Source organism: Oryctolagus cuniculus, chromosome 1, assembly GCF_964237555.1.
Source record: "Oryctolagus cuniculus chromosome 1, mOryCun1.1, whole genome shotgun sequence".
In the NCBI taxonomy this organism is placed as follows: domain Eukaryota; kingdom Metazoa; phylum Chordata; class Mammalia; order Lagomorpha; family Leporidae; genus Oryctolagus; species Oryctolagus cuniculus.
The window spans coordinates 103,281,837-103,308,851 of NC_091432.1; the positions used below are offsets into that span (position 1 = coordinate 103,281,837).

Genomic DNA, 27,015 nt, shown 5'->3' on the forward strand with positions numbered 1-27,015 from the left:
TTACTTAGAAGACAAAGAGAGAGAAACAGAGAGAGAGAGAGAAATCATCTATCCATCTATCCACTGTTACACTTCCCAAATGCCTACAACAACCAAGGTTGGGCCAGGACAAAGCCAGGAGCCTAGAAATCAGTCTGGGTCTCCCACATGGCAGGAACCCAAGTACCTGAGCTATTATCTGCTGCCTCCCAGGAAGCTGGATCAGAAGAGAAACCAGGTCTCAAATCAAGCACTCCTATGTGGGATGTGAGCCTCACAAGCAGTGACTGAACTACTGCACCAAATGCCTGCCCCCAAAGTTTTTTAGTTTAAAATCCAAAGGAAATGTGTCCAGAAAACTGTCATTTCCCAGCAAAGTCCCTTACTTCTTCTACATGGGTTCCACCAATGAAAGTGTCTGCCCAACAGCGGCAATGGAGTCATCAGCAAACATGCCATGCTCGGGGCTAAGCACCCTCAGTAACAGCTACACTGGATCCCCCGCAAATTCACTATTTCTCCAGCAAAGAAAAATAACTACAAGTCAACTTGTAGGTACTTGCAAGGACCTCTGACCGAGGGTATAATTGCCCCTAGAAGGGATGGGGCTTGAAGGGAAGAGACCTTGGCTTCACATAATTGTGGCTTGTAGGTGATTTGAGACATACAAGAAGCCCATAGAGCAGCACCGAGCAAGGACTCTGTCTCTGTCAGACTTCAGTGGGTCCTGATCTACACCCAGCATAGCCAAGGGTCTGGACTTGGGACAGAAATGACCAAGCCCATCATTCGTCCTGGTCATCACAGCCCAGCTGACCTTGCATGTGTCCTCAAAGAGAACAGCACTACCTCTCACACCAATATTTTTCTTAAGTTTATTGTCGTCTTAATAACTAAGTAACCCAGAGATAACTCATGCCTTGGCCTTCCTCCTTTCCCCATAAAACCCCAGCTTCCCCCTACACCCACATCTGCAACAAAAGACACACCTGTGCATGTCCCCCTCCCTCTTCTGCCCCCTCTCCTGTCACTGACTCATCCCTACCCACCCTAATTTCCTTAACCCCCCCACCCACCCACCCATTGCTACACTCAGCCCCAGGTCTCAAGACTTTGCTGCCTAGGCTATCAATCTGGCCAAAGCTAAGAATAACAAACAAAGGAGTAACTGTGGGAACCAAGGACTCAAGGACTCTGGCAGCAGGTCTGCTCTTGGCTGCCTCTCTCACGAAGTGACAGCAGGGCTGGACTTCCCACAGGGCACCTCGCTCATGTCAGAACGACAGAGGGTGTAACCAGCCCAGCGATGGGTCAGCAGCGGCCACTGGAAGTGGAAGTGCCTGGACCACAGACTCAGCAACATCTGGCAAAATATACATATATATATACATAGATAAATCTCTGAAATCCCTAGAATTCCCTGCCCAAAAGGAACAGAGTGGAAAAAGAAAGGAGAAAGAAAGAGAGAGGCAGGAGGGAAGATCTACAGTTCTAGTTTTAGACAGCAAGTGTAGTTGTGACATGATTACTCCAAACAGATATGAGTCTGGGGCTCAATCCTTGTAAATCCTGAGTACAGGGAATAGGACTCCCAGGCAGGAGCCAGCCCTAGAAGCCTTCCACAGAGAGTGTGTGGTTGAGCGCATAGCTGTCGTTATCCTCTTCTTCCAAAAGAAGCTTGTCGATGGCCAGGGAATTCATGGCTCTCCTAGGGTCTTCCATGTCCGGAAGGACTGGCTCTGGGATGGAGATGGGGAGCTGGACGAACTGGGGACCAGGCAAGGCTGGGGCTGGAGGCTGGTACTGTAGGGTAGAGGTGGGCAGCGTGGATAGGGGCTGAGGCCACGGGAAATAGGTGAGGGGCGCCTGGTGCTCTGGGGCCTCCAGCTGGGGGCCTCCCGTGGGCGTGGCAGCACTTCTGGTCTGTAATGGGAAACGCAGGACCAAAGGTTAGTAGCCCTGAAATATCAACCAGCCCTTCCTCACCGTCAGGGGGCATCTTCATTTCTCCCCAACCAACTCTGCCTTTCCCTGGCTTCTCACTGCAGGAGCTCCACCCACTCCTACTCAAACACAGAGACAAATAGCAATGAAGACCTGTGGTTAAGCAAATTAGAGAGGATTCACTATAAAATGCATCTTGATTTTAGAGGTCTTCCAATGGAAAAACACATGCATCTTAAAATCTATGAAAATGCAACCCGTTAAACAATCAGCCTATGGTAGCCTAGGAGCTGTATCTAGAAGGTGGTTGCTCTCCTGCCCAGCCACAAAGACGATTCTGGCTTCACACAACTGTGTTGGCATCTGGAGTCCCTGTGGACCAACACAGTTCTGTCACTTCCCACCCGCTTTGGGCGGTGACCAGCACAGGAAGATCCAGCCACAGGCCAGGCAAGGGAAGAACTGCTTTATCAGCAAACTTGGCCTTCCTACTTCCACCACCTGGTGCCTTCCACAGCTACATCCTCCTCTGTCTCGGACCTGCTCCCTACCTGCCTGGCTTCTTACTGTTCTTTCACAAGTGAGGGAAGCAGATGGAAGAGAAATTTCCCTGAATGCGGGGATGGGAGAGAGGAAAAGCCTCCCCCACCACCCCTCCTCTCTGGTTGCCACAAAAATGTCTTGAGAGTAAACTCTCAAGAGTCATTTAGGGCATCCTGTTTGCCAACCTGCTGGGGATCTCCTTACAATACAGATTCTGGCCCGGAAAGTCTGGGGTGGGGCCTGGGATTCTGCATATCTGCTCTGAGCTCAGGGATGCCCTATGGCTGGTCCAAGAACTACAATGTGAGTAGTGAGGAGCTAGCGTGTTTTTTCCATAGAATGATGGAAGAGGAAAGGGCCCCAGAGACCATCCAGCCTTGTAACATCCAGGAGATGCATGCATTGCACTGCCCCACAACCACCTCCTCTCCTCTGATGGAAGCCAGCGGCGCCCAGCCCCCCAGCGTCCTGAAACCAGATGAATATCTGGGGAATCTCTATTATGGCCAGTGTTTTAAAAATCCAAATGAAAATCCTACAGATTGGAATCATAAACCTGTACAGATCAACTGCAGCAGGTTTCTTTGCTCAGGGATAGAATTACATCAACCCGGCACCTTCACCGGTCTTATCTCTGCTGATCGAGCACTGGCTTTGATGAACTAACTTACAAAATGGCAAAACAAATAAATTACTTCTTAATGAATACAGTTTGTTTGATACACAGAAACCTTTCAAAGCAGAAGGTGGGGATGATGAAAGGCAATCAATAATAAAAAGAATCTTTGGTAATGAAATGGCTGGGAACCCTTATGTTCTCCACCCCACATCCCCTGGCATGGAAATGAGTGGCCTGGGGGAAGTGTTGGATTCATTCCTTCCTAACCACCATCAGCCGGGCCTCACAGTTGGCTTTCTGGGTAGCCAGGTGGGCACGGGGAAGGAGGGCTCCTGGGGGCCGTGCCTGGAAGGTGCTTGGCACAGGCAGGTGCATTGGGGTGATGCTGGACCCTGGAGGGAAACAGAGGGGCCGTGGGGGAACCACAGCAAGCTCCGCCATGGAGGGCGGGCTCTGTGAGTACACACAAGGCCCCTGCTCCACTTTCCACGTTTCCCTGGAACTGGAGACGACCCTAACCACAGGCCTTTTCTCCCCTGAACTCCTGAAGGGTTCTCATTCCTTTGGTCAAACAGGTACCACTTACATAAAGCTGTTTCATTTCCCCTATCCTTGGGGGAAGGTTCTTCCTTTCCTGTCTGGCATTGCAAGGCAGCCCTAGGTTAACAGGGTTGTTAAGCAGACTTTGATACCATGCTAATAACTAACATTTATTGAGTGCTTTCTGTATGCCAGGAGCCATACTAAGATCTGCAGGCAGTAGCTCGTTTGATCCTAACAATGACCCACTTGTTAGTATTCGCGCTTTACAGATAAGGACGCTGAGGCTCAGAGAGGTTAAGTCACTAAGCTCAGGGTCACACAGCTAGTAAGTAAATGTTCTATACATTGAACCCAAGCAGGTGGCTGACTAAGAACTGGATTGGGACTGTGGGGCCTTTGAGGTAAGGGATAAGGATTTGAACACATGCACTCTGACACAGAACTCAAAAACAGTATCCTACAGGTGGGTTTGACTCCGTCAGAGCTACAGTTTTATGAAAAGTTGTATCACCTGTCATTTGATCTAGAAATTTTTTGGAATCCCCACTGTTAAGTGAACAATCACCCTGTAGGTTATCTGAGTATAAATGAAAGGTTTCAGGGGCCTGAGACCCCACACAGACCTCACTCAGCATCCCATTCATTAACAACTTTAGCTTGTAACCAGGTCTCCCTGCTCACTGGGCAGCTGGGGGGACTGAGGACAGAGAAGCAGCAAAAACCCTCCCCAGCTCAGGGGAGCATCAGACGCAATGAGAGAGGCTGTACGTCGTCTTTGTGGAAGACGCTTTAGGTCAGAAGGAAGAAGAGCAGGCTACCTTGGAGAGACAGGATGGGCTCAAACGACCCGGTTATCCTGGAAATCAATAGTAGGGAAGAGCAGCGGTCAGAAAGTCAGGCTCGGCTCTGAGATAGCATCCTCAGCCTGGGCGAGCGCAGCTCTGCTCTGTGTGACGTACCGTGACGTTAGTGATGAGTGGCGGAGAGGCGTAGGTCAGCACTGACGAGGGCCCCACAACCGTGTAACTGGGGCACACGGGCTGCACGTACATGTCAGTCGAGTAAGGGCAGCTGACAGCTTCATGTGACACGTACTCCGTGTAGGGCGTCCAGGGTGCCAGGGGCTGGAGGGTGGCCGGGGCAGGTTGGGAGAGCCAGCCGGCACACAGGGCCCCCTCCTCCGTCACTGTGGAAGCAGACACCTCCATGTCAAGGCAGGAAGGACCTGTGGGAGGCAGGAAATCAGAGAACTGCAGGTGCCACTGAGCCCAGCAGCCTTGAGGGAGCCAGGGCTTGGGGGAGCTCTTACCCACTGTGGTGTAGGTCGCCAGGGGCTGATGGGGCAGCACCACCTAGAGGGGAGAAGAGAAGACCAGGATGGGTGTTGGGCCATCTCCAATGGGCCCTAGGCAGGGGCTTGCCTAGAGGACCCCGGGGTAGGAGAGAACAGGGTAAGAAAATCCCTTGCTAGAGCAAAACACCCCACCCACATCCCAACCCTACATCAGCACCTACACTTGTGAGGGACTGGTGTCTGCATTTAGCAAGAAGGCTGTGCTCTCAGGGAACTGGCGTCTTCCTCCTCCCAGGGGAGGCCCCAGCTCACACCAGGGTGTGAGAGCCATTTGCTCACTGGCCTGGGCCTGGCCGAGCCAGCCGACGCCCCCATCCCTCATCCTACTTCAGGGAACCACCGACGCTCTCCCCTAGGTCTGTCTCTCTCCAGGAGCAGTCTCCGTGCAACTTGCTGTCTTCATGCTCCCAGTGAGCGAGGGAGGACAGCCCTGCCTGACCCCTCCGGCCCCCACCCCACCCCCCCCCCACCGCCCTGGCCACAGCGGCCCCCTCACCGCAGTAGGCGTGACAGCTGCCCCGCTGCTGGCGTGACCACGCTTCCTCCTCAGCAGTTCTTTCACAGGCTCCTTCACGCGGACTCCCTGGTAGGGCCGAGGCGGGGCCGGGGCCTGCTCTGGCGCTGTGGCTGTGGAGAGCGACATCCCTGGAGCCCATGACCCTTCTCAGACAAAGCTCCCACGCCGAAGTGTCCATGTCCACCACGAGATCTGCCTGCCCGCCTCAGTTGTGTGCGATCACAGAGAAGCACACGAGACCTCCTAGAATCTCACTCCTGGCACTGTTGCTCCTCCTGCCCCCAAACCTTCTATGGCTCCCCTGGACCCAAACAACTAAGACCCAGCTCCTTAGGCTGGAATCGAAAGACGTGCACAACAGGATCCATTTTTTTCCAACCACTCTGCAGCCTAACTGCTACGTGAACCCTGACTCCGGCCAGCAGGTTGGCGTACACGTCACATGTTCTCTGCATGTCTCACCCCTTCATTGAGTTTTCCGTGGCTGGAATTACCCCCCCCCCCGCCCCGATTCTTCCTGATCCCAGGCGAGCACCACCCTCCTGATGGAACACTGCCGCCATACTCCCCAGCACACTTCCAGCTCTGTTCAGGGTGCGTCACAGCTGTGAGGTGAGGGACTCGGAGACTCAGCTCCTGCCCTTGCCGCTGCCCAGCTGTGCGATCCTGGGCCAGTTACCAGACCCCTCTGAGCCTGCAGTATGCAATTCCTTCAGCAAAAGAGCGCTGTGAGGAGCCACCTGACATAGCAAACAGGAAGTGCAGGACACTCTTTGTATAAAATCAGCAGTCGATAAACTTTCAGTCCGCTGTGTACTAATGAGTTTTGCTTGCTGATGCCCATTTCTTTTGCCCCCACCTAGATCTGAAACTTAGTAAGATGGGATATCACACCTTATGTCTCTGCATCCTCTTGAGTGGCATGTTCACACGAAGCTCAGTCATATTTGGTGCTTAATCGATTGGGTGATTTTTTTCAAATACATCCCCATTCATCTTCCCTCCCTCTCTCCAAGACCTTCAGACTAAGTGGGGCTGAAATGAGTGGCTCTCAGGTTCTCTGTGACTCCCAGGACATGGGACCAATACCAGGTGGTGATCCGTGGGTCCTGGGGCCAGTGGGTGTCCACCTTGCTGTGAAAGACAGTTTCCTTCTCACCTTGTCCTCAAAGCCAGAAAGCAAAACACCGCCTCTCATACAAGCCAGAGCAGAGGGCCCATTCTGGCCATGGTGAGTCTGCCCACCCTGACGGACTGGGGTCCAGGGGCCCCAGCCCTTAGAGGGCAGGCCTGGATCAGCCAAGAGTGACGAGAAGCACTGGCCCTTAGGACTCACATGGAGAACCCATTATCTTCCACCGATAAGGGCCCCAAGGACCTGGACTCTGAATCAAAGGCCCGGAAGCCTGGGTATCTGTGAAACCCGGATCTGCAGCGGTGCCTTGGCTGAACTTTGCTCAGTAAATACCCAGCTGATAAGTCCCGTGCCTGACTCGGCACCAGACTTCCCCTAGGGGCCACGCACCAGCAGGGCCTGGTCTTGATGCCCAGCAGGCAGACAGGAGCTAGGGACAGGCAGCAGGACAGGAGTGAGATCATTTTGGGGTCATCAATGCCAGCCCCACAGGCTGGACTTCAGACTCCTCACTGGGGTTCCTCACCAAGCCACATAGCAGAATCAACTAGGGGGGTGAGGCAAGACAGATGACCAAGCTCTGTCCCCCAGGAGTCTGATCCTGGCGGTCTTGTGTGGGCATCAAAGTACATTATATTAAGATCTCGCTGCTTGATTGGAGGATCTGCTGAGATTAGAGCCACTCATCATTCATCACTGATTTAACTCAACAATCCGTCTACAATATCCTGCTAAGAGTTTAACTGTCTTCATTGTCACTTCTTTGGTCCTATCAGGGATCTCTACTGGTGTTCAGTCTTTGCCATATCCCTAGTGTGAGGAACATAGCACTGAGCCAGACAAATGCAAGGGGAGCCAGCCTGCCAGCTGTGCCCCCAGACCACCTGTGTACCTTCATCTTTGTTCTAAGCAGCAGTGACAATACATCAGGGCTCTTACTTACTGGTAGGAAGTGCTCACATGCATCTAATGTCTCTGGTCTTAATTTTTTCATCTGTAAGATAATACCTGCTCTCACACACAACTGTTGTGAAGATTCACTGAAATAATAAATGGCGCGCTCCCAAGGCCAAACCTACCACATGGTTTGTCAGGACATCAGGAGGCTCTCTCTCCTACTGAACCTGCCTTACAGTAGCAAGCACCATATTTCTGTACATTACCTTCCATTGAAACTCACAACTCATGGTCCATTGACAGCTTTCTCCTCTACAAAATGAGGATCGGAAGGGCAAGTGTGTCGTAATGTGATCTGCGAGTTACACGCAAACCACAGAGTAAGCATTTAGTCTGTGAAAGTTAATATCATCATTAGCTTTAGCAGCTCTCTCCAACATCTCAAAACACACAGAAGGTACCCCAAATGCTTCAGCTATTTTTCAAAGGCATGCCTTTTTTTTTTTTTTAACCATAACCTGCCTTCAGGGAGCTTCACTCCTGTATAAGTTCCATTTGCCACTTCCCCTTGTGCTGGGTGGTGCTCTGTGTTGATCACAGAGCCCAGGTGTGGCCATGACAGAGAGCAGAGGCACCTGCCCCTCTCACACCCTCGGCTCACTCTGTCTCCCAGTCACCCACAGCTACGTCAGCTTTGTTCACAGCCATATTGCTCAATCAGTGCTTGTCACCAGTTAGGTTCCCAGCTATTTCTTACACACAAAGTGCAGTCTACCATATTGTGCACTTGGAAGAAAAAAAGTGGGTTTTGGGGTTGTTTGGGGTCTGAATACTGTGGTACTCTCTTAATCCAGCTGGGGGACCAGAAAGGCTCAGTCCTGCATGCACACATTTCACACCAGATCAAAGGCTGGTGTGTGGTTCATCCTCCCCCTAGCACCCCTGATTTGCATGTGCATTTGTAAGGAAGGGCCCAGAGGCCTCCCTGGCCCACTCTCTCCCAGGAGGTGGACAAGGCATTCACTTACCTAGAAAAGAACTAGCCAGGCACTTCCAGGATCTGCTCAAGTGGGGGCTTCCTGCCTCCTATTGTTTTAAATCAATGAACAAAGAGGGCTTGGGGGAGGTGCCATGCGCAGAGGGCATCACCTCTAGTGTCTGGGCTTCCTTGGAACTCACAGTGTCAACAGGTGTGTCCTGGCATGAAAGACCGTATGCAGAGCAATCTCTAAGTTCCCGCCTCCTCTTACTGCCATCACAAAACTCCCAAGGGGCTCCTGACTGCCCATCCATGTGTCTACAACCAGCTGTCAGGCATCCTGTAACTGACTCCAAGGAACAGGCCAGAGTGAGGGTGTTTCCCAATGTGTCTTTGCCAAGTGTCTGTGAAATATCAGAAAACAGAGCCTCGGGACAATTCCCAAAGGAGCCCAACAGCCAAATGTATTTGCAAGCTGAAAACAGTAAACGTTTCTAAGCCCACAGCAAGCTCTGTACTCCTCTCTGCCACAAGCACGAGAACTGAGCTTGCAAGCACAAATCTGAGAGAAAACAAGATTGTTTGAAATCACGAGTGCCTCACCTTGGGCTTCTGGATCCCTGAAGTGAACAAACATTAGCACAAGTAGATTAAAGTGTATTAAAAAAAATTCTGAAATAGGTACAGGCATTAGACACAGCAAGCAGTTAAGAAACCACTTCGGATGCACACAATCCCGATTCCAGTTTCCTGTTAGTGCACACCTCAGGAGGCAGCAGGTGATGGCGGGTCCCTGCCACCCATGTGGGATACTAGGATAGAATTCGCAGCACCTGGATTTGGCATGGCCCAATCCCAGTTATTGCAGGCATTCGCAGGGTGAACCAGCAGTCAAGAGACTCTCTCTCTTTCTCTCCCTCTGTCTCTCTCTCCTCCCCCTCCCTCTCTTTCTCTCTGCTTTTCATGTAAGCTAATCCTAAAAAACTAAAATTGCCAAAATAATTTCCCAAAGTAATATTATAGAAAAGACTATCCAAAGAAGATAAAACAAGAGTTAAAAATAATAACACATCAGCAGAGAAGACGAAAGCCCGGGAACGGCACTGTGGCGCAGCAGGTTAGTCCTCTGCCTGCGGCGCCGACATCCCATATGGGTGCTCGTTCTAGTCCCAGCTGCTCCACTTCTGATCCAGCTCTCTGCTATGGCCTGGGAAAGCAGTGGAACATGGCCCAAGTCCTTGGGCCCCTGCACCCATGTGGGAGACTTAGAAGAAGCTCCTGGCTCATGGCTTTGGATCGGCTCAGCTCTGGCCATTGTGTCCATCTGGGGAGTGAACCAGCAGATGGAAGACCTCTCTCTCTCTCTCTCTGCCTCTGCCTCTGCCTCTCTGTAATTCCACCTTTTGAATAAGTAAATAAATCTTAAAAAAAAAAAAAAAGATGAAAGCCCAATTTCCCAAGGCAGAGTTGACCAGAGATTTTAATAACGCCCAGACAACATTGCAGCTGCAGCTAGCACGCCAGCAATGCGAGCAGCTTTCTCACCATGTGTCCTGTGGTCTGAGGGCCTTTTACGCCTCCCGCAGGCACCCAAATGTCCATCCCTGGGGAAAAGCTTTCCACCTAAACATGAGCTCCTCATCCCTCACTGGAAATCTTTTTCAGGCTAAGGAATCCAACACAGTGCCTTTTCAGACCCCCTGGAAGTCAGCCACCAATAGGGTTTGAAGGGAAAAACAAAAAACTACTCATACACGGAAAAAAAGAGAAGAAAAGAAAAAAACCATGAATTTGTCCCCTATCAGGGCTGACCTTTTCCAAAATGAGCAATGAGCAAAAACTTTAAGGTATGAGAAGTCAGCAGAGGACATTTCAGTTCCCCCTGCCGCACAGCCGGACATGCTCCACATCACAAAAATAAAGAGCGCTACAGCCGCTGTTCCGCCGCAGAGCGCCGAGCACGACACCCGCGAGCCGCCGGGCCACCCCAGACCGCACCCCGGCAGCTAGTGGGCATTTGTGCTCGCTTTGCATCGAGCTGAGGGAACACAGGATTCTACCGATTTAAATACACATGGTACTCCAGGTCTTTGATGAAGGTATAATAAAATATCACTGAGGAAGTATGCAAAATGGTCAGCACTTGTTTACTTAACGACCCCAGGCAAACCGCAGTCACACCACAGCGGCAGCAGCTACTCAGCTAAGCAGAAAGGTCCCTCCCGATAGCTCTGAGTGGCACTGGGCACAGGTAACCTCTCTCTGCGGGTGGCTTTAGAAGTGCCATGTCAGACAGCCGTGCGCTCCCTGGAACAGCCTCCCAGGTACCCTCAAGAGAAGGCGCTCTCCCAGCTCTTATCCCTTGGCCATTTCCTATGGGGCCACCAGGGCCAGGCTACTTTTCCAGGTTGGAAAGCAGTCAAGAGAGCTGTTGGAAGTGCCAGGAGGGACCCAGGACAAGGAAGTGTTTTCACAACCCTCCAACCCATCTTGACAATCTCACCCACGGAGAGCTGTTTCCATTCACAACTGACTGGTTGAACTTCAGAGTGGCAGCCACAAGGCCATTTTTGCAAGAATCTTCCTAGCCTAAAAGGACATGTGACACACCATCAGTTGGGACCAGCTTTTTTTTTTTTTTTTTTTTTTTTTTTTTTTTTGACAGGCAGAGTTAGAGAGAGAGAGACAGAGAGAAAGGTCTTCCTTCCGTTGGCTCACCACCCCCAAATGGCCGCTATAGCGCTACGCCAATCCAAAGCCAGGAGCCAGGTGCTTCCTCCTGGTCTCCCATGCGGGTGCAGGGCACAAGCACCTGGGCCACCCTCCACTGCCTTCCCGGGTCACAGTAGAGAGCTGGCCTGGAAGAGGAGCAACCAGGACAGAATCTGGTGCCCCAACCGGGACTAGAACTTGGGGTGCCAGCGCCACAGGCAGAGGATTAGCCTAGTGAGCCGTGGCGCCGGCCATGACCAGCTATTTCTTAACAGCTCCAGGAAACCTCTACAAATATTATTATCGCTTGCTGCCGAATCTTCATTATCATTAAAAGAAAAAAAGACTCTAATAAGAAACACAAATAATTTTCTCTTTACTTATCACAAAACCGAATACAAATAATTGGACAATAGGAATCCAAGCCAAGGGCTAACAAACTTGTGCTAGCTTCTAACTGAAAACAAAGCCACAAAAGTTGCTGACACTTTTCACTTTAAAGAATCGTGTTCGTGTTCCTGGCCTAAGATGGCCAAGGACTTTGGGGAAGCATTAGCTCAGGTCAAGTAAAAGATCATTGACATCCTTAAATGAAACATCAGTGTGGGAGCTCTTTTCATGGTGAAGGTCTGAGTCAAAGTCTTCATATTTGTGTTTTCCATTCATGGACAATGGCTGATGTTTTTCCAACAGGAAAAAAGAACTTGGGTTTTGTCCAAAGTTTGGATTTGACACGCTACAGAAAGACTTTCCCACCCAATTTACACTAGACTGTAGTTTACTTTGCTTTTTAAGGTAGGCCAACAAAAGATCCCATATGCATGTAAATGTGAGCTTTCCGTTCACTAGTGTTTGAACTGAGGGGATCCCAGCAAATATAAACATGTCACTCACAGATTGTAGCAATCTGGATAACACCCAGTGCACAGGAGAAGATAGACAAGGGGGAAAGGTGGCTGTAAGAGAGGGAAAGTGAAATACGAGCTGCAGGGGCAGTCGGGAAGGAGTGAGTCACGTCACGGGATCTTGTCAGAAGAGTACAATCTCTGTTTCCAGGGTCTCAATGGTGGTGGCTGGTCCCACGTTCTCGGGTCTGATCGGACAAGGGAAGGGATTTGCGGATGGCACTTCCCCTCCTGTGTCCCCATGCTAAGAGACATGTTCCTTCCCCTCAGCCTGCAGAGCTCAATCATCAACCAGAGGCACGTCCACTGGGAAATGCTCAAGGAAGGCCACGGTTGTTTAGAATTTCCCCAGACGTAAGCAGACCAAGAGGACCTACAAAAAATAGTCCTGATAAAGAGAAGCGGGGGAATTCTTTTGTTGTTAGGTTTGTTTGGCTTTTTTTTTTTTAGATTTTTATTTTTATTTATTTGAAAGGCAGAGTTACAGGGCGGGTGGGGAGAAGAGGGAAGAAAAGGAGAGGGAGAGGGAGAGATCTTCCATCTTCTGGTTCACTCCCCAAATCGCCCCAAGAGCCAGGGATGGGCCAGACTAGAGCCAGGAGCTTCTTCCGGGTCTCCGATGCAGGTACAGGGACCCAAGGACTTGGGCCAACTTCTACTGCTAACACAGGCCATAGCAGAGAGCTGGATTGGAAGTGGAGCAGCTGGGACATAAACAGGTGCCCCTATGGGATGCCGGTGTCCCCGTTGGCAGCTTCACCTGCTATGTCACAATACGGGCCCCAGGGGAATTCTAAAAGGACATTTGGGATAACTGCCATGGCTTGTTCACTCTCTAACCACAGAGCCCTAGACCAAAGCAGTCTAGGGGTCAAGTGAGCCCTGTTGAAGGGAAGGCATGGCCAGCAGAGCATGGATGCCCAGCGTGGTCACCCAGGGACTCCTCTCTAATTCTGAGGCCATGTACCCACAGCCCATCTGCCTCACCCAGCCCCCGCCTTAGGTGTTCCCACCCTGAGGCCTTGCAATGAACTGAACTGTCCCAAAAGTTCTGGATGTCCCACCCCATAAACTCAGGCGAGGTCAGCCAAGGGGCTTCAGTGCATGGGCCTCCCCTGTGGCAGCTGTCCTGTGACTCCTTCCTCACCACTGCCCTGGTGGCCCTTCCCCGGAAGCTTGCAGCACCATCCACACCACGTGCTCACCTCCTGCTGCTGAACAAGCAGAGCAAGAACGGAAGTCTGTTGGATCCACCCTTCTTAACGTCGGCTCGGGTCTGTGGGATGAATGGGTAGCAGAGGTCCATGTGTTTCCTGGTCGCAGTCTTAACTCCTGGGACCTCAGAAATAACCATGCTCACATTTGCATGGTGGTCTGTGGCCCACAGTCTTTGACACAAATGATTTCATGTGAGGCCTCACCACAGGCTCTGATACAGGCAGGGGAGGTATTTCTGTCCCCTCTCTTCATCTATACCGATGAGGAAAGTGATACTCAGAGATGTTCAGTGATCTGCCTGTTACTTGTCAGTCATCAGCCAAACCCAGGACCTCTGATTCCAAGCACAGCCCCGTTTGGCCTCATCTGGTAACCCTGGAGGTCGGCCCTCGCTCGCTTCCCAGCCCAATCCTCAACCTCCCTGTTCAAGCTGGAGTCGAAACTCGAGCCACCCTGAGCCAGCGGCCTTGGACTGTCAATTCCCCCAAGGAATGCTATTTCCCAGCTGGGAGGGATGAGCAGTCCACGAGAAACTTACCAGCCGCCTGCTCACATGAGGAGTGACGAGAACTGAGAGACCCAAACAATTCCCCGCAAGGTTTTATTTTTGGTATTTTTCGACTGAAATGACAGCAGCGAGGTCCACCTGAGGAACCAGCTGCATCTGCTCGCCTTTTACAGAAACTGGGGTCAGCAGAGCAGAAAGAGTTCCCATCCGAGACACCGCGTCCCAGGGTATGGGTCAAGACGAGGAGACCCCTGGCAGGGCATCCACTGGGCGAGGATGTGCTGGGCAGGGTAGATTGGGTCCCTGCCCTCAGGTACTCATGGGCCAGCCGAATGGGGGTGTACAGACTTTAGCCAAATAATTGCAAAAGCATAGCTAGAATTGCAAACTGCAACAAACGTGCATCGCCTCAGACTGCAGTGGTTCTGGCTTGTTTCACTGATTTCCACCTCCCCTTGATTAAGCCAGGCTTGACTGAGCAGTGCCCCAGAGGCCCCAGTCTACAGGGACTGTGTAGAGAAGAGCGTGGTAAGAGGTATGACTGTCCTGTCGCAAATGCAGAGACTGGTCTGGGCTCAAGGACTCAGGCCACGCCAATGAGTGGGAGCCTCATCTAAGACATGCAAGGTGGCAGGCCCTGAGTGAACCCCAAGGATGTATCATCACCTGGTCTTACCTTATCCTAACCGGTCAGCCCACCAGGAGAAGACCAGTCCCAGGAGCTCAGATGCTAAGCTGGAAATCAGCTGGCTTCAGAGGTTCTACGTTGAGTCTCAAGGGTAACTGCCCGAGATTCAAATTTTCACTAGCTTTTGAGCCAAGCCACAGCTACCTTTGATGAAGCAGTAAGTTGCCTCTATCTAAGGGTGGACCTATGAGTATTTCAACTAGGAGAGGAAGAAGAACCCAGTGCAACCCTAAAATCTGTGGCATTGAGAGGCACGTGACCTGGTTTGGGACTCAAGCAGATACAGTTTGGAAAGTGTGCTGCACTACTCATCACTTGCACAACCCTTGGCAAATCACTTCATCTACGTGCTCCTCAGTTTCCCATGTGCAGCATAAGGATATTATCCACATCAGAGGTTTGTCAAGAGGATGGTATGAATTAACACAGTTAAAGACCTGGTTACATAACAGACCACACCAAATACCCATTCCTCATCCATGTCAGTCAACAATCCACAGCCCATCTCTCATCAGAAAAGCAGCCTAGGTACAGTGACCCTAACTTGCCCACGTCTGCTGCATCCTGATACTGAATGTCTCTGTCTTCAGCACCCCAAGGGCTTTCTGCTGCCTGCAAGGCCTGTCTCAACCTTGCTTTCATCATGCTCCTGGAAGCCATCCTTCAAGTGCCTGGGCCCAACATGGCCCAGCAGCCTTGTTTAGCAGACAGAGAAGCCAGTGATGCCACAACAGGACTTGTCAAAGGCCTCACTTGCAGAAAACAACAGGAGACACCAAAAGCCTGGCTCTGGCCTTTCGTAAAGATACTACGAGCTAAGCAGAAAACTTCTTTCTTCTGAAGGCACTAGAGGACGGGGTTTGTGGCAGATTTAATTGAAATGATGACTCCCAGAATGACCACCTAGGAGATGCTTGAGTGGCAGCAATTGGGCGGCAGACCCAGGAAGATGGCAGTCCTTTGTCCTGACCCCAGATGCAGCCCCTTAAGGAACATGTGTGCTTCTCCCCAAGGACACAGGCATGGCTAAGGCTGTGTTGTAGATACTCCTTTGGGGGGCTAGAGACATAGGAGCACACATGACACAGGATGGGAATGTGACAACACACAGCGAGGGCTCTCGAGTGCTCCGAGAGGAAGGTTTTACCATGGTCAGAGCAAGGAAGGTTCCTGACCGACATACAGAACATTGCCTCAGTGTAACAGAGAGCAGCAGGCATTAAAAGGGGAAAGAAGTGACCTAACCTGAGCACTCAAGACCAACAGTCCCATCCCAGTGGGGTGAATGAGGAGAGTCTGCCTACCCCCAGAAACCCATCCAAAGTCTCACAAGGCAGCATCGCCATGAGGACTGGAGCAGAGGAGACGGATACTATTTCTTTACTAGATCAAGGCCTGAATCTAGAATGGCCAATCCACTCTAGGATGGGAAAAACCCACAGTCATGCACCTGGAGAGGAAGCTTAGTTGTCGTTTTCTTGATTTAAGCCGGGGTGGGGAACCTTTTTTCTGCCAAGGGCCAGTTAGGTATTTATAACATCATTCATGGGCCATACAAAAGTACCAACTTAAAAGTTGGCCTGCTATAGATTTATTGAATTTCGAGACCTACCTGCACTTGCTTTGGCAAGGCCAAGACCAAATAATTTCACAGGACTTTTATGGCCCACGGGCCAGACGTTCCCCACATTTGATGCAATATCTAATTTTTTTTTATTTTCAAGACCAAGAAGTCTTAAGAAAGAAAGAAACTTTTCTTGAGACCCTGAGGTAAGGACCACTTCCTTGGAGGAAGGCTTCTTCAGACCCCAGCATCAGTTGTATATTTGGGATCAGCTTTGGCTGCCCAAGCCCCAAGGTTCCTGCTGGCCTTGAGCACAGCCTACATGAGTGAAAGTAGCCCCCGTGATGGACTCGTGGCAAGAGATGCAACTGCCAGAAAAGATGAGCATTTTGGCTAATTCTCAGGTTTACTAACCAATTGCCCTCATGACATGGGGAAATCCTTTATAAAGGGCACTGGGGGTGGGGGGCAGGGAATGGTGGCAGAGTGTCATGCTTAGGAATGATTCCACTAGGTCAGTTTTTGAGGAATTTAGCCCCTTCCTTATTCACAAGAAACCCATAAAGACTGAAAGAAAACCTGAGCTTCATAATGTCAAAGCTTCTTGAAAACCAATACAACTGCTTCACAGCTCCTCACTCTTAGACTAAGGCCTGTGACCATGCATCACGGGCTTAGATATCCCAAACTGTTCTATTGGTTTGAATGAAGAAGCTTGTGAAATGAATTTGTAGCCATCAGCCTAGATAGCCCTGCATCTTCCTCCCATTGTTAAAACATCCTGGGATGTACATCCTTGCCCCAGGATCTGAGCAAGAAGTCTAGTAACAGGAGACAGCACTGTGGTGCTGCGGGTTATGATCACCGCCTGAGGCACTGGCATCCCATATGAGTGCCGGTTTGAGTCCTGGCTGCTCCACTTCCAATCCAGGTCCTTGCTAATGTACCTGGGAAAGGTACACATGGGCCCTGCAACCCATGTGAAGACCAGGATGGAGCTCCAGGCTCTTGGCTTCAGCCTGGTCCAGCCCTAGCTGTTTCAGCCATTTGGAGGGTGAACCAGTAGATGGACGATCCATCTCTCTCTCTCTCTCTAACTCTGCCTTTCAAAAAAATCTTTTTTAAAAAAACAGTCTGATTATCATTTATTCTTCAGGATTGATATCCAATGAGGTCCATGACATCTTTCCTAATTTCATCTTCCCCTCTCTTCACTAGTTGATTTCTCTGCCTGGAAGCAATTACATTACTGGATGAATACACACGCGCATAGTATGATGAACAGATGGCTGATTTTCCTTCTACATCTTCCTTTCCTGCATTGCTATGGCTTCCATTCAAAATCAAGATTTGTTTGTATTTTCAACTCTCTTTCCTCTCTTCTTTCATTTCTATATCTTCAGTGTTTCTTAGCTCTGGAATATTTTAATAATCCTTGTATTCTTCTCTCTTCCAATTAAATTTATGGCTATTTGTTGTGGACTTAAAAATAAATAATTCAGGTTTTTTAAGGTAATCAAATACTTTTTGGTCCCAACATCTGGTCTGAAAATAATTCGAGTTTGCAATTCTTTGGCAACCAGCTCTTCCCAGAAAGTGGCACTTATGAAACCATTACTAAGAAAAGGAGGCAGCACATTGTTGTTTCAGGTTTCGGTATCATGAGTGCTATTTCTTGCATGTTTCAAGTGTCATTCTCCTGACAACTAGATTATAAACACCTCAGTCCAATCTTGTGAATTAAAAAAAAAAAAAAAAACACACACACAAGTTTGCCAGTTAGTACAAGCTTTGCTGCTATCCTACCTTTCAAGGTTGGCAGGGAAATTGTGGTCCCATAATCTAAGTTTGATCAGAGGACAATCAGATTAACCATCAGAATTAATTCTGATCACTAACCCCATTATAAGTTAGACAACTGAAGTATGTGCTCTGTCATTTCACAAGAAATGCAGAACTTAGAGGCTATCCAAATGGTACTGTATACTAGCCCTCTGAGGTACAGACTGGGAAAACAAGAACAGTAAGTAGTATTGAGCGTTCCCTTCATGTCACCCGCAGTAGTAAGCAGCTACCACAGTCCTATGAAGGAAGACCCACATCACTGGTGCATGCATAGGAAATGACAGCAGAAGGAGGCAAAGGAACGCAACCAGGAAGGTGTAACTCCACATCGCAAATTCAGATCTACCTGTGGCAGAAGCTCCTCTTTTTAAGTTATTAAGAGCAAAGAAAGACTAGAGATGTCAATCTCCAACTCAAAATAAAACCCTGCTCTCTATCTGGCTTTTTTTTTTTTTTTTTAACAGGCAGAGTGGACAGTGAGAGAGAGAGACAGAGAGAAAGGTCTTCCTTTTGCCATTGGTTCACCCTCCAATGGTTACCGCGGCCGGCAGGAGCCAGGTACTTAACCTGGTCTCCCATGGGGTGCAGGGTCCAAGCACTTGGGCCATCCTCCACTGCACTCCCTGGCCACAGCAGAGAGCTGGCCTGGAAGAGGGGCAACCGGGACAGAATCCAGCGCCCCAACTGGGACTAGAACTTGTGTGCCGGTGCCGCGAGGTGGAGGATTAGCCTAGTGAGCCACGGTGCTGGCCTCTATCTGGCTTTACACACACACACACACACACACACACACATATACAACATACACACACAAAGAGATGTGAAGGGATAGCCTGACTTCCAATATCTACGTGGTTCAGAACAAAGGAGGAGCTAAGGAAGCAGAAGTGTTGGTTCCCAGCACACGCTGATACCCAGGGCTCTCTATGGAAGCTAAGCAGAGAACACATGGGCTGGGTTACTTGGGGGCAGACTCCATGTCCCTCCTCTGAGCTTTCCACTGTAGCTAAATAGTCAGCAAAAGGCTAGTGGAAGGGGCAACAACAGCAAGCAAGGGTCTTGTTTTTGTCAATGAATACACCAAAGTATAAGTTAAACACATTAAAATGAGTTCACTAGGTTGAACAGCTGGTACACTTCATTCTGCCTTTGGCCCTTGATATAATGTGGCAGGCCTGTGCTCTCATCAGGAGCCACCTGCTACACCCTGTGAATGCAGCAGGAGACAGGACGACGTAGAAGGTCTGTACTTGGGAGTCTGGCTCAGATTAATTTCACTGAACGGGTGAACTGACCTAATCTGTAAGCTTCTGTTTCCTTATCTATGAAATGGGCCTTACAAGAAAACCTACCTCGTGGAACTTTTATAAGGATAAATGAGATAACACATTCACACAGTTGCGAGGACTTGCAGGTGTTATACCCAATGTGCGCCCCCTTCTTCCTTACTAGCAACCCCACATGAAGGAAGGTGGCAATATGCCTAGTGACACAATAACACGATTCTCTTCTGCAGGCAGGAGTAGCAGTCTGTTGTCAAGGGCAGTTGTGTGATGGAGGGGGTGGGTGGGATAAGTGACAGAGAGGCATGATCTTTTTGCTGTTCCTTTTTCTTCTTCCATGTGTGAAGATGTGTTGAAGATCACAGATATCGCGGCTCACATTACCATGACAACTGTGAAGAAACCTTGAGGACAAAAGCCATATGCCAAGGATGCAAGACTAGAAAGACAGAAAGACCACATAACCTTGTTGGCACTGTGGAGCCTCCGTATAATTCTGTACAGCCTACACTAGACTTCTTTTACCTGGGACAAAGTATACCACTGTCATATTTAAGATGATTTTATTTCAGGGTCTCTTCACTGAGAACCAAATGTAATCCAAACTAATGCAACAGAACATTTATACACTGCATGCCATCAAATAAATTCTCAATACCCAATAGCTGTATTTATCACCACTGAAAGTACAGAACATATTCTATTCAAAGTAGCGCAATGTCCAAAGTCATACTAGATGCAATCAATTTCAGCCTCCAGGACAGCAGTTTTTAACCTTAACTGCACATTTTCATCATCTGGGAAGGAGCCACTGGGAAGCTCTGGATTGGCACCAGTCATTCTTAAATCTCTCCAGAGCATTCCAGTGTGTAGCCAAGGTTTAAAAAGTCAGCTCTAAGTAGATGTATGAATCCCTTCTAGGGGTCGGCGAGCTGGCGCATGGGCTAAGGCACAGGCTGCAGCTCCAGCATCCTGTACAGGCACTGGTTCTATTCCCAGCTGCTCCACTTCATATCCAGCTCCCTGCTAATGGCCTGGGAAAGCAGCAGAGGATGGCCCAAGTCCTTGGGCCCCTGCACTCACATGGGAGACCCAGAGGAAGCTCCAGGCTCCTGGCTTTGGCCTTGCCCAGCTGCAGTTGTTGCAGCCATTTGGGGATGAATCAGCAGATGGAAGATCTCTGTGTCTCTGTCTCTGTCTCTGTAACTCTGCTTTCAAATAAATAAATCAATATTTAAAAAAAAATAATCCCTTCTATAAAATTGTTAGGACTCATGGTTTAAAATAGCTTTTTATTTTTTATAATCAGGAAAACTCAGCAGTTAGACTGGGAAAAGAACCTCAATCGAGTTCATTCCCCTTGCCCTTGGCCAGAAAAGGGCAAGTTTCATATCACAGCTTGAACATCAGAGACCTAAAGTGGTTAGTTGGCTAATAACCTAATAATTTGTAGACTGAAAAGCAGAACAATGCCTGTCCACAGATTCACACACCAGAGCAAGAAGGTTCCAGAGACGGCTCCTCCACCCCAAGGAGGCCCACTCCGATCAAACAGATGTTCTATGAAAACCTGAGAATTAGGGTGTTGCTAAATATCTTATAAAGGTGAAAAGTATATTTAGTGATCCCAATCAATTAGCCATCTTGCTATGGTTAGCTAAGAATGAGAAGTTGGTGGACATTTTCCTTCAGTGGGGAAATAAATGACTTTAGAAATAAGTCTTGGGAAGAAAATCTTGATATACATACTTTGCAATGATAAAGTTAAATGCAAGCATTTATAGGACTTCTTAATTAATGAAGTGCCCATCCATTTAGGGAACAAGTATAGACAACCTTGACTCTGTTTTGTTTCTCACAAAAGAAGAAGTTTGCAGGTGTGACTTGGGAGACAGCTTTCAAAACTTCGGACTCGGTAACTTTGTGGGGTGTAAGGAGAATCAATTTGGCATTTTTCTTTGATAAATATAGGGAGAAGGAAGCAAAGTGTCCACCATGAAAAGCATTTGCTCTTTCACCAGTTAAATCTGTGTGCTTGGTAGATGTGTCTCTTATTTCACCTGCAGAAGGGAGTGTGAATGTGTCTCTCTTTTGGATTCTACTTGTTTTCCATAGAAAGAACTTCTGAATCAACAGTTAAACTTGGCAAGAAATAGGGGTGTTTATTAGGTTCATTAAATAAGCAAAGGTTGCAACACAGATTAGAAACATTAGGGGTTGTCTACAGACTTATTTACTTTTTGTTATAAGTGTGCCTAAATATATGCAGGAGATAAGGTTCCAAAAATCGTGTGCATATTGCATGTTTTCCTCATTTCCCTTTAGTGGGATCATGGAGTAAATCCTAAAAGCAAAGTTCTATATTTATGAGATTTTGGGACCCTAATTTATTTAATTGCTAAAACCTCTACTCTGTACAAATTGTCTGAAAGCAAAGGCATATTGTGCCACATAAATTTAATAAAACTATCTCCTATTCCTCAAATGCCTCCTTGGGCAGTATAATAGATATACACCAAGGCTGAGTCTATGGGACACTATGATACACCACCAACTCGAAGAAAATCAGTCAAGATTGCCTATTATTACGATGTAGATCTTTCCCTAATATGGACAAAATAAAATGCAGTTGTCCAACTCATTGACTTTCTAACTAATAGTGCTAAGTTTATCATACACTATCCCATTGCTTTTCAGGGAGAAGTTCATTTAAATAACAAACAACATCACACCCTTCAATCTGAGAAATTTTGAAATCACTCCTCCGTATTGTATGTTAACAACTCAATCCCAACACTTAAATCAATGTTGGGCATCGTACAAAGTACTTAATGAGTTGGTTGCAAGCTTTCTCTGCAATGTGCAACCCCAGCAGCCCAAGTAACCTAAGGAAATGAATACCTAAAGTACCGGCCAGAGGTTCAGCAAACTTTTCCTACAAAGAGCCAGATACTAAATATTTTAGCCTTTCTGTACCATACAGTCTCTGTCACAACTACTCAACTCTGCTTTTGTTGCAAAAGCAGTCCGAGACCAAATGCAAACTGATAGACATGCTGTATTCTAATAAAACTTTATTTATAAATGCAGGTGGCAGGCCTGATTTGGCTCACAGGCCATATTTGCAGACCCCTGTGTGAGACCCTTGGAAAACTCTGCTAGACCTTAGCATCCAGGAACATTCTGACTGTGGCTTTTTCACTATTCTATCGAAGTGTTGAAAAGGATACACAGGAGGGAACTTGGCACGACCATTGCCACTCAACATGGGCTTGGAGGAGGTGTTGAAGAGGAAAGGTGCTAACTGGCCAGCAAACTTGACATCACTTCCCTTGCATTCTCTTCTTTAGTTCTCACAAGAGAACGACAGACTCCCTATTTTCCACGTTTTAAAGAATGTGAGGAGGTGAAGTCCTGAAGCTGCAGAGCCCACCTTTAAACCTGTCCCATCCAACACTCCTGCTGTTCCCTACTGCTCTGCTACTACCTGGGTGGATGTCAGTTCTCATCTACATGGCACAGGCAAGACCAGGTGCAGAAGCCAGGGAGAGGATCTGCAGGTGGAGTGCCTTCTTGATCCAATTGACCAGTCAAGCAAATCTCGAATCCATGGTTGGGGCTTAAAGATTTCTACTTTTCTGCACCAGCGGTTCTGACCTTTGTCACGCTATTCTCTGAATTTAACCAAAGCCAGTACTCATATGCAGTCCACAAAGGAGGGTCATGGGCCAGATAGGGAGGAGGCAACATTTACAAAGTCAATGTTTTCTTAACCCTTTCCAGAACCCCAGAGTACAGTCATTTCAGCTCATGCCTCGAGGGTGTTTTCTGAAAAAAGAAAGTGCCTTTTCAGCACTCTTCGTGTCTGATTTCAAACCCTGCCCTTCCATGGGTGATGTTAAGTAGGCAGGCTGATGATGCAGTCCTGTTTTCACTGGTTTTCCCACAGAGTTCAATCACTCAGGTGCCCTCAGTGCCACACAGCTTGGGTCCAGAGTCTTGGAAGAGATGCCCAGGGCCTTTTTGAAGTTTCTTTAAGGCTCCAAAGGGCATAGAAGAGAATGTAGTCGTGTGTTCATCTGAACATGTGGAAATGTTCACCCCAATTATTCCTTGATGAGCTTACAGTGTGGTCTCCCATACGGTGGAGTTTTGTGTACCTGGCTGGCCTCCAGGGTGTGAGCAGAAAGCATGCCCTCAAGCATCTCCTTTCAAAAAGATACCACTCATCTCTTCAAAAGCATTAAAGGAGGGAAAATGTACTGCATAACCAAGGAGGAGGAATACAGCAGCTCATGTGTGCAGGGGTGCAACCCCCATCGCAGATGCCGGGGCAGAACCAATGCAGTCAATAGCATTTCAGTGGCACCTGCATGTACTTACTAAGGGTCCCTCTCCAGAATATTGTTTTTACCCCATTTTACACATGAGAAACCTAAGGACTGAAGAAAAGCAGAGTGACTTGCCCATAGAAGCTGGGCACTTAGGCAGAATTCCCTCTAGGGGCCCACACAAACCCCAGACGATTCAGCTGCAAGTGAAAGGGCCCATAGACGCTCAGAAGCCCCCAGTAAAGACATCAATGCCCACCCACTCTCATCCACATTGCTCCCCCTCCCCACCAAGGGTAGGGTCTTGTTCCCTCTTCCTGCTGACAAGAGCTGCACAGCACCCATACTAGAATATTCCTCCTTATCTTGGAAGGAATCCACTGCTCTCAGACCCAAACTTAAGTGCATGCCTTTTTTTTTTTAAAGCATCTTGCTGATATCAAACAATATCACACTCCTCAATCTGAGAAATTTTGAAATCACTCCTCCACATTGTATGTTAACAAACCCAATCCCAGAGAATTTACACAAAAAACAAAGGAAACAAGAAATTAGTGATACAGAGATGGCAAGTCACATTTTAATCAGTGAAGGTGTATTTTCAGAACTTTGAAGATCACCTATTCATAAAATAAACACTCTCTAATTTATCCTTTTCTGTAAATATAGATTTTCTTGTATTAAGCTTGCTTGAGGTAGAGTGTACTTGAGTTCATTAAGTCATTTTAAAGCACCTTTTTAAAACAAGAGCAGGGTTTCTTTTGGTAATATTTCTTGCTGGGGGAACTACAAAACTAAGTCCCGATAAGGCTCAACTCTCGTGAGCGTTGAGTTGACTTTGTTTACCTCGTGAAAGGAACTCTGTAGATAATCTCTGCATGGCTTCAACTATGAATAACACAAGTCTCCGTTCAATCCACATAACGGAAAATCAAGTTCACAGTTGTTCCACCCAACTCCAGGGATAGAAAGCAAGGTCAAAGCTTAACCCTCCACCCCCTTGCCTTGCCACGGAGTAGGAAAAAGAATGACAGGAAGGCTTCACAAAACCCAGTTTCCACCGCATCCCAAGGCATCCTCAGAAACAAAGCTCACTGAGCCGGCTAGCAAGATCCACGATCTCAACAACAGGCTAAAGAGTGGCTGCTGCCACGACCGACGCCTCTCATGTCAACGGCACCACTTTCCCCTCTCAGCCCCAAACCCCGATCGCGGCTGAGTTTGGTCTTGTGAATCATAAGCTGCCCTTTCTTCACCACAGTGATTCATGCCCAGAAGCGGGGACACGATGAGCTGTCCCTCCTTGGGACGCTCGATCTTTCCCCTCGAGCCTGGAAACTCAGCATCACCTCTGACAGGTTGGTTTCTCCATCAGGCTGCATCCTGCCCACTCTGCCCTTCCCACTCCTCGGGCCTGCAAGCAGATGCCGACCCCCCCCACCCCCGCCCCGGCACCACCAGCTCCCCTATTCCAGGCTGACTGGGGATCTCCTCGGCTTACTTGGCTCTGACAGCCACAGCCAAAAACCACTTACGTTTTTGCCAGAGCATGGCCTGCGACAGGATGTTGCCTTTTCTCTTTGAAGCAGACAGTTTGGCTTCTTTAATGTGAGACCTGGGTGTGCTTTCCTCCAGTGGAGCCACCGCTTGCTCTGAGGCTGTTTCCTGGGCTTTTTAAAGGCCCAAGTTCCCGCTGCGTGGGGCTGCGTCATCACATCCTCCCACCTCAGGCACGGGTGCGCTGTGTCCTCTGCAGTGCTGCCTGTCACCCCACTGTGCGCACCCTCTGAGGCCCACCAGCTGCAGAGTGCTGCACGCACACAGCCAGCCAGCTGGGACTAAACCCAGCACGGAGGCCATGGCTGCTTGCACACAGCCACAGAGTGTAATGTGCTGTGCTGTGCTGTGTGTGTGTGTATGTGTGTGTGTAGCCATGATCAGTGCAAATGGTGTGAGGGCCAGGCCAAGCACGGGACCCCCTCGCACCAGTGATAAGCTCCAAAGACCCTCTGGAAAAACACAGGGTTTTCTCTGATGCCCATTCAGGCTTCCACACCGCCAGGATGCTGGCAGGACTGAGCCCGCCATGGGCGCCTGCTGAACGGGAAATGCAATTCCCAGGGGTCACTGATTCTCAACCCAGGAGGAAACACCTGTCATCTCTTCAAGCCTCACTAAACAACCTCCTCATCTCTTAATATTGCTTTTCTGTTTATTCCATTTTAAAACACAACGGCCCCTCCCGTTGCCCCCAGCCACCACCAAAATGGCAAGGCTTACTCATGCCTTAAATATGGGGGGTACCGATTCGGACGGTCGAGACGCCCACTGAGAAAGGAGAAAGACGCCCATGCTCTCCCTGGAGTTGGCGTCTCAGAGGGGACTCGTAGGCGCAGTGTGAACAGGGCTTCTCTGCTTGGCAGGAAGCTCCTCAAAGGAAAAGGGGAGGCTTTCCAACCTGCTAGTGATGGGGTGCTTAGGCTCCAGGCTGCACCAATCTGCAAGTTTTCTGGGGCGGTGTGTCCAAAGCCCACATACTCAGGCCCTGGTGACCCATTCAATTTGGGATCAAAACCCCTTGGGCCCCTAAGGCAGGGGCCTTGCTGTTTTGCCCTCCAAGTGCCCAGGAGCAATCTTGCAGACCCTGAAACTTAGGATTAAGAAGTGATCACCTCCTCCGTCCAGCCACAGAGCTGGAGGCCTCGAATCCCCTCTCCACTGAACTCTTGTCCTCCTCTCCACCTCACCCCCCACAACCCTCCTTCCACTCATTCCCCGCGCCTTCTAAGCACCACTGAGCATTGGTACAGTCCCCTGCCATCGGCTGTGCGCCCCTCTCTTGCTGGATTCCCCTCCCCACTCCCCACCTACCAATCACTTCTCCATTTTTCAAGATCCACTTCACAAAGGACATTTTTTGGTGAAAAATATTCTGACTCTGAGACCTCCTAGCCTAGAAAACATTCCTCCCTCTGTTCCTGGCTCTTGCAGCACCTTGCTCGTCATATGATGCAATGTCTATGGATTCCTCAAGGAGGTTCCCTCTGTCTCCTCGGTGCCTTACGCAGGACCACCTACAACTTTCTGACCCCCAGTAAAAGTTTGTCCGGTGTAGTCATGAATCTTTGTGTCTAATGGGTTGCTGGTTTGTGGGCCGGTCTTCAGGAGAAATAATGTTCACATAAAGAAGTCACTTGTAAGACAAAGAATGACATCTCCTGGCTGAGTGATGAGCCCTCACCCAAAAGCTTCTGGAGGTCAGGACAGTGGGGGCCCTGGACTGTGGAGGCTGCAGCATTTTGCACTGGCCTGGGAGACAGCAAGGTCACAGGCCCGAGGCTTCCCTGAGACGTGTCCACTGGAAGTGATGGCACACCCCAGCAGTCCTGGCTCAGGGACAGCAGATGTGAGTCCCCATCGTGGCTCTGCCACTCACTGGGCACATCCCCTT

At 49.1% G+C, this 27,015-nt stretch overlaps 1 protein-coding gene across 1 annotated transcript; it reads right to left on the minus strand.

Annotated features, from left to right (window-relative positions):
• Positions 1-1,064: 1,064 nt before the first annotated feature.
• On the minus strand, positions 1,065-25,320 carry POU2AF1 (POU class 2 homeobox associating factor 1). The gene is made up of 5 exons (XM_002708398.5): positions 25,100-25,320; positions 5,479-5,609; positions 4,938-4,980; positions 4,588-4,853; positions 1,065-1,902 (listed from the first exon to the last, which is right to left on the minus strand). The coding sequence occupies exons 1-5, from the start codon at positions 25,113-25,115 to the stop codon at positions 1,588-1,590; spliced, it is 771 nt and encodes a 256-aa protein (XP_002708444.2). The 5' UTR covers positions 25,116-25,320; the 3' UTR covers positions 1,065-1,587.
• Positions 25,321-27,015: the final 1,695 nt, after the last annotated feature.